Source organism: Stegastes partitus, unplaced genomic scaffold, assembly GCF_000690725.1.
Source record: "Stegastes partitus isolate 25-593 unplaced genomic scaffold, Stegastes_partitus-1.0.2 Scaffold109, whole genome shotgun sequence".
Taxonomy (NCBI): domain Eukaryota; kingdom Metazoa; phylum Chordata; class Actinopteri; family Pomacentridae; genus Stegastes; species Stegastes partitus.
The window spans coordinates 271,344-283,478 of record NW_007577840.1 but is presented as its reverse complement, the minus strand read 5'-3'; the positions used below and the strand labels follow the sequence as shown (position 1 = coordinate 283,478).

At 41.8% G+C, this 12,135-nt stretch overlaps 1 protein-coding gene across 1 annotated transcript in view; it reads right to left on the bottom strand.

Moving 5' to 3' along the window:
• Window positions 1-3,840: 3,840 nt before the first annotated feature.
• The window catches only part of mtus2a (microtubule associated tumor suppressor candidate 2a), a 30,927-nt gene continuing 22,632 nt past the window's right edge, over window positions 3,841-12,135 (bottom strand). The window contains exons 6-17 of the mRNA XM_008277893.1: window positions 10,248-10,346; window positions 7,751-7,875; window positions 7,478-7,603; window positions 6,204-6,270; window positions 5,518-5,732; window positions 5,320-5,425; window positions 5,156-5,229; window positions 4,968-5,066; window positions 4,709-4,828; window positions 4,473-4,570; window positions 4,030-4,236; window positions 3,841-3,877 (exon numbers count right to left, since the gene is read on the bottom strand). Coding sequence (XP_008276115.1) covers window positions 3,841-3,877; window positions 4,030-4,236; window positions 4,473-4,570; window positions 4,709-4,828; window positions 4,968-5,066; window positions 5,156-5,229; window positions 5,320-5,425; window positions 5,518-5,732; window positions 6,204-6,270; window positions 7,478-7,603; window positions 7,751-7,875; window positions 10,248-10,346 — 1,373 coding nt within the window. The remainder of the gene's footprint in view (window positions 3,878-4,029; window positions 4,237-4,472; window positions 4,571-4,708; window positions 4,829-4,967; window positions 5,067-5,155; window positions 5,230-5,319; window positions 5,426-5,517; window positions 5,733-6,203; window positions 6,271-7,477; window positions 7,604-7,750; window positions 7,876-10,247; window positions 10,347-12,135) is intronic.

Below are 12,135 nucleotides of genomic sequence, written 5' to 3'. Positions count from 1 at the left end.
GTATAGCTTACCTCCACAAATTCAAATTGTAGTGCTGAAAGTTGACAAGCCATGGAAACATTTGCTACAATAGCATTTAAATATCAACATGGACGTTTTACTCCCTAATGAATGAAATACATTACCCTTGTTTTTTTGTGTTTTTTGTTTTTTTTTTCTTGTGGGGAGGCTCGACCAAGTGCTACATATTAAATAGCTGCTACATCGTGGTCAGACAAGAGGTCCTTCAATATTAAACAAAATCATAGGAATGACTTGTATAAAATGCAGTCATTCTATTTTTGACATTCAGCGCATAGTGAGACACAGATGTCCACAGGACACATTGAAGGGTCATTACAATACCAGTTCATTGTTTAGAAATCATAGTCCATTCAAAGGTGAAATATTCATTTAAGTTGAAATCGGTAACTCTACGCTGTCATTTGTAAACAATACTTTTGTTGCATCCTTAGACTGTGGTTTTTGCAGCTGAAGCGACCTTTAGGAGGGACCCTAAAGAATCATTCAATGACATGGGTCCTGTAATCCTAAACATTTGAAAACACAGTGACTTTCTGACTGGTATATATTCTTACAATTGATCGTTATGCAAAGACATTCTCAAAATCATTGGCGTAGGTACAAAATCAGTGACAATTGAGATACATTTTCTCAAATCTTATGCTGCACCTGACATTCTTTTTGTTTAAGAGCATTTAACCTTGTATTCGCATCATACAAAAAAAAAACAAAAATCTTGAAAATCCATGAAAAACAATCGCTTTTTTTCCTTTTTTTAGTTTTTCAAAACCGTCAAAAGTGCTGGTATAGCAATTACAGGTCTACTGAAAAGTTTAGTACTGAAAAACTGGTAACTCAGAAACATCGTCCTTTATATGCTGGTAAAAAGGTTACATTTCCATCTGTAACTTAACAGAACATGTAACAATGGGCATTGTAAGAAATTTCAAAAATCTGTGCCAGACCTCGTTAATGAAGCCCCACACCCAGCCCACCCCCCTCTCCCAATGCATCTATTTAACTATTAACAATATTACATTAGTTTGCTACCCCTAACTCATGCTCCCATTCGCAATGTGACACAGACTTACTCTCATCCTTTCTCTCTGGCCTTGTCTATTTACAGCGGCTCATTTTAATAGCCTGATAGCTTTGTTTATGCGTCAGTGAATCACTGAGATTACACTGCCTATGACTGTAGTTTTCGATGGCGACTTGCTCAAAACCAGACGAAAGATTAAGACCCTGAGGGTAAGTTAGTCAGCAGAGTACAGTACAGGAGGCAGCTATAACATACTGTATGCAATAAAATAATTCTCATTTTTATAAACCAATGGTTGGTTTCTCTATTGTATCTCATATACGTGGAAAAGTATCTCGGGAAATAATCTGGAGAGTGTATAATGTTCTGCTGAGAAGCTATACAAAAGAAAATCGAAAGTATTTCTAATCTAAATTTAGAAAACAATTCCCTGAACGATATATTTGTGTGCACTGACAGTTCAGCGCAGTTTGCAAAGTTTAGAACATAATGATGTAAGAATTAAAAAAAAGTGTCATTCACATAAACAAACCAGAATCATCAGAGGAGGTTATGAAGAGGTTAACACAGGTTCAGAAAGGTCTACACTAATCTAGTACATCACAAAGAGGTAAACAGAGGGTTAACCTGTTTTTTTTTGTTTTGTTTTGTTTTAAAAACCTACATAGCTTATAGACACATATCATATCAGAAGACAGTCCCCTGAACGCCATCTACGTACAGTTGTATGAAAAAATCTGTGCATCCATATGCAAACTGCATTCACTCTTGGCTCATCTTATAAATCTTCATGAGCCAATTATGGCTATTGAGGTTTACAATTACTGTTTTTCTCTATTTTTGAGGTTTATGAAACAAGTTTCTTAACCGTTGAAGACAGCCTAATATTTGCTGCAGGGGTTGTTTTTACTTCTTCAATAAAAAAAAATTAATGCAGTTCACTCAGGGGCGTTAGACGTTTTTTTTCATACAACCGCATGTGTGAGGACGACAAGTCAAACAATCTGCAGCTTATCTGCTTTCTCCTTGGGCACGTCACATATTCCACTTGTGTCCCGTAAGTGTTATTTTTCAAAGTTACAAACACCATTTACATCCTTCACACCTCAAGCTTAATAAATAGATCACAGCAATAATAAAGTTTCACGTTAAAACTGGAAGACTTTCACAGTACATGCTTGCTTAAGTAGCAAAATACATGTAACAAATAACTTAGATAGAAACATCACATTATAAAGAAATTCACAACATTGAGAACAGTGATTCCTGCGCTAGGTGTCCCCCTAAGCTTTGAGCTCCCTGGTAGCTGTGTGATTTTGTTGTTGTTGTTTGCTGTTGAGCTACGGAACACAACAGACTGCACATTCCCACTGAGGTAAATACAAAATGGCAGACATAGTTTTTGCAAGTTGACCTGAGGGATCCCAAAAAGTGAAAAGTAGCTCATGTGGTGAGATGCTGTCGGAAGACCTGGCAAGGTTTCTTTAATTTAAACAAAACAAACAAACAAAAAAAAACGTTGAACATTAAGGTCTTTGTATTTTGCAGGTTAAATGGCTGGGGTTCCAAGGAGGGCCGTCCCACGCAAGTAAAACTATCAGCACTGAACTAATTAGAAAATGTTAAATACACCTTGATGAGGCTAGCAAGCATGATTTGCTTTAACTTACAAACCAATTCTTTATCTAAAGTTCATTATAAATAAAACGTTGGTCGTTCTCTGCTGGTGAGGTAGCAGGACCGAGTATAAGGCGCTTTGTTCGGGATTTTTCCAGATGAAAAACGAAACTAAACCAAAAAGAAAACATTTCAGTTGAAAGCTGATTCAGTTCATAATCCAGAATTCATATATTAGAACAGAATTGAGTACAAGAAACTAATCCCAGTGAGTAGCTTATTCTACAAAGGACATGACTGTGATTTTCACATGCCAGAGTATTCTGGTGACAAGAGTGTGCTACTTTCCATCTGTACCGTTGTACTGTGCAGGACTCATGACTACCCATGCAAAGGGGAGGTTCAACCTTTCATCACTGTCTGTGCCGCTATCATACAGTATATACACTCTACATTTCAAGACTCCATATTGATACAAGTGTGAATTGGAGACAAAAGAGCTGCAGTCGTCTGTTCTGTATTTTCACATTGTAGTATGTCCGAGGGTACTGCAGAAAGTTCTCGGCCTCACCTGGACACAACTCCCATTTTAGGCCATAGCTGTATACTATAAAGCCTTTTATCATTGTCCACAAAAACTTAAATGTTTAAAACAATTAAAGAAAAAAGGAGAGGAAAGTTTCGAGCTGGTGTGCTGTTGCTTTTCCTCTTTTGTGGTCGCCATTTTCAGATTGATGATGATGTCATGCATGCCGTTGAGTATCTGTAGGCTTAAGATGCGATCTTCTATGGAGTCTGACTGTCAGTGGACCAAGTGCATTAACGCTAAAGAAGACTATGTTATAAAATAATGCAAGAACAGTATTTCTCCTGTGACATCATCTGGTGAGGCCGAGAACTTTTTGAAGCACCCTTGTATGCATGTTGTGTTGTCGTATTTCTGCGTATAGAGTTGTGTTTAACATGACGGACATCAAAAGCTGCAGAGGCTTGGGGAGTTCAACACTGTGTAACCTCATTGCTCTGACACTGACTTTACTGTGTGTCCAGTTCCACAGGTCTTGTTATTTCCTCATCAAAAGGGGAAAGAAGAGAGAGAAGAACATAAGAAAGAAAGAGGCAATGAGTCAGACGAGGAAAGAGCTTATCTCTGTAAAGAGCTAAGACAAGAATTTGAGTTACAGCGACTGGCCGGCGCCCTGTGCGTCGGTGTGGCTGGATTAGAGGAGAAATTCTGATTAACGGCTGCCCTGTGAGTGGGTGTGGCTGGTCCCGGGGAGAGATTTTGATTAGTAGCAGCTCTGTGGGAGGGAGAGGAGTATTGGGCCTGCTGGGAACAGCCGTGGCAGTGAGTGGGGGAGTCGCACCCTGCGACAGGTGAGGAGGAGAATAGCGGGGATGAGGGGACGGGGGAGGTAGAGAAGGAGCGGTGCAGCGGGGAGGAGGCGGGGGACATTAGAGGACTGGTCTGGAGACGCCACAGCAGCTCCTCGTTGTTACGACTCAGGCGCTTCTTCTCGGTGCTCTCCTTCTCGACGGACTCCTGGAGGTTGGCGTTCTCCTCCGACAGTTGCCTGCAGGAAAAAAAAAAACACAGAGGAAGCTAACATTTGTGCATAGCAAGCAATACATCATGTTACATGCTGTGTTAGAGTTCAGAATGTTTAGCTAAAAATGCATGTCTACTATGAGGATAATACTCGATCTGAAACCCTACCTATAGTGTGTACTATATGAGCTACAACTATGAGGCAGTAGTAGACTGTAAATGATCCATTACTGATAATGATGATGACTGACTGTGTCTCACCTGGACAAGACCAGGTTCATGTCAATACGAGCCTTCAGATCTTCATTCTGCTGCTGCAGAACCTGGACCTTCTCCTCGAGGAACACATTCTTTTGGGCCTGCTCAAAAGCAAAATACAAGCACAGCGCAATCTTTCATCCACCAGACACACTGACCCAACATGTGTATCCAGACCAGTGTGCATTTGTGTAAAGTAAGTGTTAAAGTTGGTTTTAAGATGGCTTATTTGAGCCTACCACTTTCTCCAGGTCCGTGATCTTCTTCTCTTGCTGGTGTATCTGCTGGTTCTTCATTTCCACGACCTCCTTCAAGCTCTTCAGATCTTGCTCAATGTGTTGGTATGGAGCTAACGCATCCTACATGTGCAACAAAAAGACAACAGCGACAAGAGTGATTGAGAATAAAACATGGGATTTAGCGTGATGGCACTCAAGACTCTGTGGATTGTAGGTTCACTTCCCACATTGGCTGTTTATTGGATATATTTACACTCACAACTATCTGTTCATCCGTACTCCTCCTCAAAGCCTCCTCAAAGCGTTTGGCTTTGTCCCTCAGACTCTGGTTTTGAAATGTAAGAGTATCCACTTGATCCTGAACAAGGACACACACAGAAACGCAACATCATACAGATTTGTAAACCAAAAATAAAACATCAAGGATCTTTATTTATGCAATCGTACCTGTAGAGAAAGCCTCAGTTTCTCAAAGTCCTCTTCCAGAAGCATCTTCTGTTGCTCGTGAGCTTTCCTTAAGTCTAAGAAGCCCATAAAAAAGGAGAGCTGATGTTATTTCTAGCATTTGCATGCATCATACTGTGCTTTTTAAATGAGGCCTAAAATCATACCTCTCATTGTACGGGCATGCTCCTCATGCAACGTTGCCATGGTGATGTTATGCATGTCTCTGAGCTCTTGAATGGCTGCCTGGTGGCCGACTGTCATCTCCTCCATCTAACACATTAATACACACAATGAAGTTGACAAACAACGGATCTGATTTCATACGAGCAATCAAATCTCATCCCATGATGCCTTTCTCTCACCAGCTCCTGCTGGTGAGTCCTCAGTTCCTCCATCTCTGACCGGTGCTCTGCTTTCAGGTGCTCTGCCTCTGCTGAGTGACACTTCCGGAGCCCTTCCTCCACAGCAGCCAGCTCAGCCTCCTGCTGCAGCTGAAGCTCCTGCAGCTCGCGCTCAAACGCCACCTCCAGTGCTGTTTTTTCTCGCTGGAGTCTCTCCCAACGCACCGAGTTGGATGCTGAGTATCGGAGTAGATTGCATTGTATGACAGTATCTCGTTAGACAATAAAGAATAATTACATTTTGTGTCTTGTACAACATTTAAAACCAGCATTTCCATTTGGGAGTCAATGATGGCATTCATGTTGTATATCTTTAAAATGAACAAAAAAATAATAAATCACTGAATAAATAAGTTTTCACCAAAGGCACCTGAACATGTAGCTGTATGAAAAACACATAAATAAAATAAAAATAATAATGGATAAATTGTGTTTAGTTGCTTCAGCTTTACACATTTGAGTCTGGAATATGCATGATGGCTAAGTGTCACGAAATCACGCATCACTGGGACACGTGAAAGTCACGATTAATGATTACAGTGATACAAGGACTGGTCAAAGTACGCAGTGTGAAAGTTCACCCTGCTATGTTTTATTTGATTGTTTACGTTTTTAATCTGCTGGAGCAAATGTTCATTCTCACTCACCCATTTCCTCTCTGATCTTTTGCATTTCCAGGGACAGTTGTCTTTGATTTTCATCTGTAGTTTTGTTCTGAAAATTGGAAACGAACGTAATTTTGATACAGTGCAAGATCCAAGAACCATTTGTACAATTCATTCTGACAGGGATGGTAATGGTGAAACAAATGACAGCGGCTGGATAATGGAAAAACATGAACCAAAAGTAATGCTGGAGGCTTTGTGATGTTTGCATCATTATCTGACGCGGTCATCGCTCACGTGTTGACGCGAATGCTGACAAAGCTTAACATCTTCCATAAGGGTATTTGTAGGCTACAGCTGAAGTTGATGAGACAAACTGATTAAACCGTGTGCGAAAAACAGATCACAGAAACGCCACTTGGAAAAACAAAACCTGCTTTTTTTGGTTTCCATCAAGCTTTATGATTCTTTGAAACAAAATTTCTCTTAGCCTTAAAAAGTAGGTAAGGTAGTAAACCAGATAATCCTGGAATGTAAATCTCCCAGAGCTGGTTGAGCAAAAACAAATGTAGATGTCGCTTACTGATATGAATACACAAAGAACGTACATGCAGTTGTATTCTGTATGTTGTTGACTGACTGATGCCAGCAGAGGGAGCTCAAACCTACTCCATCAGGCCAACACTTACAGCATTCCTGGATTCTATATCTGCACTGTAGGCCAGTGATAGCAGCACTCAGACAATGACCATAAAGAAGTCAGACAGTCCCTCGACAGTCTGGCAGCAGTATTACAGCGGTAGCACCTCCGAGGCTAAATCATTCCATCACACACCATCAGCTGGATGGAACCAGCTCGGTGACACACTGAACTCTGGTAGACCCTTTCCACAGTCGCAACCACTCGTGCTCATCGTGCTGCTCATTGACCATGCTGTGAATCTCACCTCCATGTGGTAAATACTGTATGCGACCTGTGTGTGCACTGTGCGCACGTGTGCCACACCATCCGGGCTTGGAGTGAATGAAAAGGTTGAGGCACTGTGTTGTCAATCTATATAGTATCACAGGTGAACCTTTAAATGATCTCCTGTTATGTTCTCCTGTTATTTAGAGGTTACACTGTGGAAGGAATGGAGACGATGATGATGATGATGGTGCACACTGTTCAACAAGGCGGTCATTTTAGACCAAATACATTCTCAGAAATCACTGAGAATAAGCAGAGCAGGTGCTTCAGAGCAGGTTGGCACTGTTATATTGGTGGTATTGTGGGGTTATTATGGTGTATGCACTCTATCATTCTAGTTCGCTACCTTGAGGCAATAATGCTGAGTGGTAATGATGAAGGCTTCTAAACCCAGAGAAGTCTTCCTGAGTTCATCTCGTAGCGCTTTCAGCTGCCTCTCCTGCTGCTCACAACGTCCCTGCAGCCTCTGAACCTAAGTGACAGAGAATAAAATGGAGTAGAATAGAACAGAGCAAACTCCGAGCACTGCTGCCTGCAGATTTTCTCAGAAACTCACCTCCTCCCTTTGCTCTTCTTTCTCCTTCTCCTCCGCTTGCCTTTCTCTCTCTTTCTGCTGAGCCTCCTCCTTCTCTCTCTGCAGGCTCTCCTGCTGTTCTTGCTGCAGCCTCAGGGGGGCCACACGGCGAGGGGACCCCAAGGGAGCTGACCCTCGCACCGCCGCCGCAGGCCGCTGCCCAGACTGGACTGTAGGGACAGAATAAAAAAACCAACAGAAAATTAAGCATATGTTTCTCAAGGCAAAAACACACATAATGACGTATGATACGGAAATATTCAATCATATGACACGTCACGTGCGTCATTAATTAGTCATGTACCAATTCTTAAATCTAGCAAGGACACATCTAGCCCTAATAACGGGACTGATGAGTAGTAAATCAGAGGAGATTTGACCTGACCTACTGCTAATGACCGTGTTCACATGATAAATGGCAGTAAGTTAATTGAATCTTTTCTACACAGGAAGCCTTGGGGTAGTTCCTACACCCGTGTTCCTCGTGATGGACCATCTAATCTTTTGATAAATGTGATCGCTTTCACATAATGATTGAATTGTACCAGTAATAAAAATCTATAGACACTGTTGCGGTGTAACTATGTGGGTGTATTATTTGTGTTTATGTAGAAACATAAAGGCACAATTAAGTAAAGGCTTCACTCTTTAATGATGGCAGTAATTGAAAGGCCAGACAAACAAGAAAATGCTTTTTTTTCCCCCTTGGAGGGACATGACCATTAAGCTGTAGCTGACATACAGGCAAGCTGATTAACCTCTGTATGAGTCACCTTGTCATGCAACGTGAACATATATTAGACTATGGAGAGACATAAAATTCTTTTAAAATCTAGACTAACCCTTATCTGCAACCGTCTACACACACACACACACACACACACACACACACACGCACACACACACAAATGCAATCACTGCAGCTCCACATTGGCTGCCTCCAACATATCATTCAGGCCTACTGAAGCATGGGGAGTCGTCTCCATGACAACGTGTGGCTGGGCTTGGGGTGCAGGGTCCCAGGTAATGAGTGAGGAATCGTTTAGAGGGAGGTAGGGGCGGGGTGAGGTGGATAACATGAAGGGAAGGCTCAGAGAGAAAGGTGTCGAGAGACAATGAATTCAGCAAGAGGCAGGGGTGAGGCGGAGGAGCGTGGGGGTTACCTGCAGATACCGAGTGACTGTAGAGGTGATAGACGTGCAGAACCAATTTAGAGAAAAGAGAAGAGCTAAAGGTATAAACTGAACACATAGATGGGGAGATTTTCTCTATGAAAAATCTAAGAACTACACTCAAAAAGGCAGGTGTGCTTTGATGCCATCTAATAATCCAGGCTAAATTTCTCTATTCCCCGTAAATAATATCTACCTCTTTTGCAGACACACACATACCCAGACATCTGTGGGTTCTACTTGAAAGGTTTAGAGAGAGGATGGCGAATACTAAATGAGTTTGTGTGGATGAGTTTGAAGGCTGCATGCAGATGACAGCAGAGGGGCTGACGGATGAGGAGTAACGAGGTGAGAAACAATGAGAAAAGGTGACTGCCAACCTTGCGCAGACGCGAAGCGTGTGTCTATGTGTGTTTTATAGGGTGTCATTAAAGGCACTCAGGCTGAGGTATTTACGAAGCGAACATCAGCTTCATTTCAACACACTGGCATTTTGCAGGCACGCCGTCCGTAGCAACTTCAAGTCGGAGCAACGCTAGAAACTGTCAATACCTGTAAATCTCAGGAAACGAGGAAAAAAAATGTGTGGTGCTGAGAATTACAAGAAGAAAAATGGTTTTTATTTGTGACTGTGTGGGAGGAAACAAGGTCCAAGGAGAGCAAGTAAGATGCAGTACAGAGAAGGGTGAAAAGCAGCACTTTAGTGAGAAAAAAAGAGAGGCCTGAGGAGATGTGCATCAGCTCTGCGAGGAAACATTTGGAGGCCGCTCCGCAATCCCATAAGAAAATAATTCTACCACTGCAGAGCTGAGAGGAAGGAAAGTCCAGACTGCATAGATCTAATCACAACATAGAAGAAATCGTGAAGCAATGCAAATCTCCTTCTGAAGCCGCGTACGACCGGCGCTAGACGTTTGAAATGAATGCGAGCCGCTTCTGGCTGTGGATGGATTAAGGACAGAGCATAAATATGAAAGAAAGATTTGGGAAAGGAGACGATCAGGAGAGCTGGAAAGGGGAGGAGTAGGAGCTATAGAGAGCAGAGCAGTTAAAATTAGAAGAGGACTGCACCTAATAGACAGACTTTTTACTTGTCAGACACGAGTGCAACTCACGATGTTACAGCGGAATACCTGTCATGGTTGGAAAGGTAGAGGTGTTACTAATAATGGTAATGATGACACCAGTGAAAAAGGGCCAATTATTGTGATTTTTCTGGCTGCGTGTGTTTGAGAAAGACTGACAGGTTTTCAGTGTTCACTTGCATCATCACTACACACCTGTGGATAAAGAAAACTGCTATTCTGTTATGTACAGTACGTGCATTTTGCATGATATGTTTTGGTGATGAGGAAAAAAAAAACACTCACCTGGGGACTGAGGTTTGGGGGGAACCACCGCCAGCCTCTTCGGGGAGGACGGGAGGGAACGAGTGACCTCTGAACTCCTCTGAAACTCCTTCCTGCCAACTGTTATTAAACCAGGACCAACAAATCAGTAGGTGTTAATTAGCCAATAAAAATCACACAATGACATTTGGCTAACGTCAGTCAAACATCCGCACACACACAGAAGTATGAAGCCGACCATCCTTCCCTGCCTCACTCCCTCAATTTCTTCTTTTCCATTTCTTTGCTGATTTTTTTTTCTCCCCCATCTCCTAACTTTTTTTTCAATCTTTCTGTTACCCTTCTGCTTTCATCTCCAGCTATCTCCCTCCTGCTGTGTAGTATAACTATGTCCCACAGGACTGTGGGTCAAAGAGAAGCAGAAGCGCACGAGGGAAGATGTGCCCATCACCTCGCTGCTCTTTGTGACATTACACACTTTGTAGTCAAGACAGGCAACAATCAAGAGCTTTATTGATATTGTTTCTGGGCTTGCACGTGTTCGCCTGTATTACACGTTTAATCTGTTGCGGAGTCGGTGCGGCGTATTGGGTGTAACGCAAAGGAGCTAGATTTGAAATAATTAAATGTGAAATGTGTTACGCAGAAGCTCAGAATGATGAAAACTGGAGCGTAAAAACTTGTGTAGAGGCAAAAAAAAAGGTAAAAAAGAGAGTAAAAAGAAAAGAAGTTTGAAGAGGTTAGCAGGGAGCCTGTTGTGAAGCCGAGAGGAGACGAGGAGAAAGGCCTTGAAAAGAAACTAATTAGACCTGTTATGGGAGAGAAGCCTCTGATCCTGAACAAATCCCCATATAACCCTAGAGAGATACTTCAGGCCTGCAGAGACACCGTGTGTGTGTGTTGTCTGTATGTGTGTGTTCGCTATGCATGTTTTGGTGCAGTCATGCAAATCTCAGAGTGACTCATTACTGCCAGGGCACACAAACTGTCACATCTTACCACTGTAAACACAGTGAGAGGGTCTTGATTTTGTGCTTAAATTTGGATGAACTGTGGGCTGGTGGAAAACCAAAGGATCCATACAGGCGATTATCAGTTGTCCAACTGTTTATGATAGTAGAAGTGCATTTTCCATTGACAACTTTATTCCGTGGAGTGTCATGGTTACACATTTTGCTTTTAATGCTTGCCGCTGTGGGAACTTTAAAGGACCCCTCTGATGAAAAATGTCATTTTTTATCTTGTTAACATGACCATATGGTGTTTTTTATGCGCTAGAACACATACCATGAGCAAAACAAGCAGTCTATGGCACGGCTGGATGACAGTATGAACATAATGGACTTCCAGAGTTTCATATGTAACAAATCTAAGGAACAAATCATGTCGTCTCCTGGGTTAGGATTTTTTGTATCATTATTTTTCTTCAGATTTGATTTCTGGCTTAAACACGTATGGCTGAATTACTAAAGAACTTGGCATTGTGTAACACAGGACAACATGTACAGTGTTTGAGCAGGGTTGTAGGTGAGCTGGTGTGCTTGAACTGCAGCGAGTGGAGAGTGTTGGGTATAAGTGAGGCAGGGAATCAGTGTGGAGCTACATCTAAGCTAATTTAAGGGATTATCACATGGATAAAAACTTCTAAATATGCAAGTTTGACAAACAAAGATGTGTTTTTAGGGGGTTAATTAATGATCGGAGAGTGTCTTTAAAATCTGACATTTGCTTGGCCCTTTGAAATTAATTAAAGGAGTTCAGAGAAACATAAAAATGAAAAAAATCTCTGATGACAGATAACCAGAGTTTGAGTTTCTATGGTGGGATTTTGTGTTCTTGTGTAGGATTTGGTCACAAATAGTGAGAAGCAGATTGAGAAAAAACGTTTGCATGAAATTGGATTTTATTA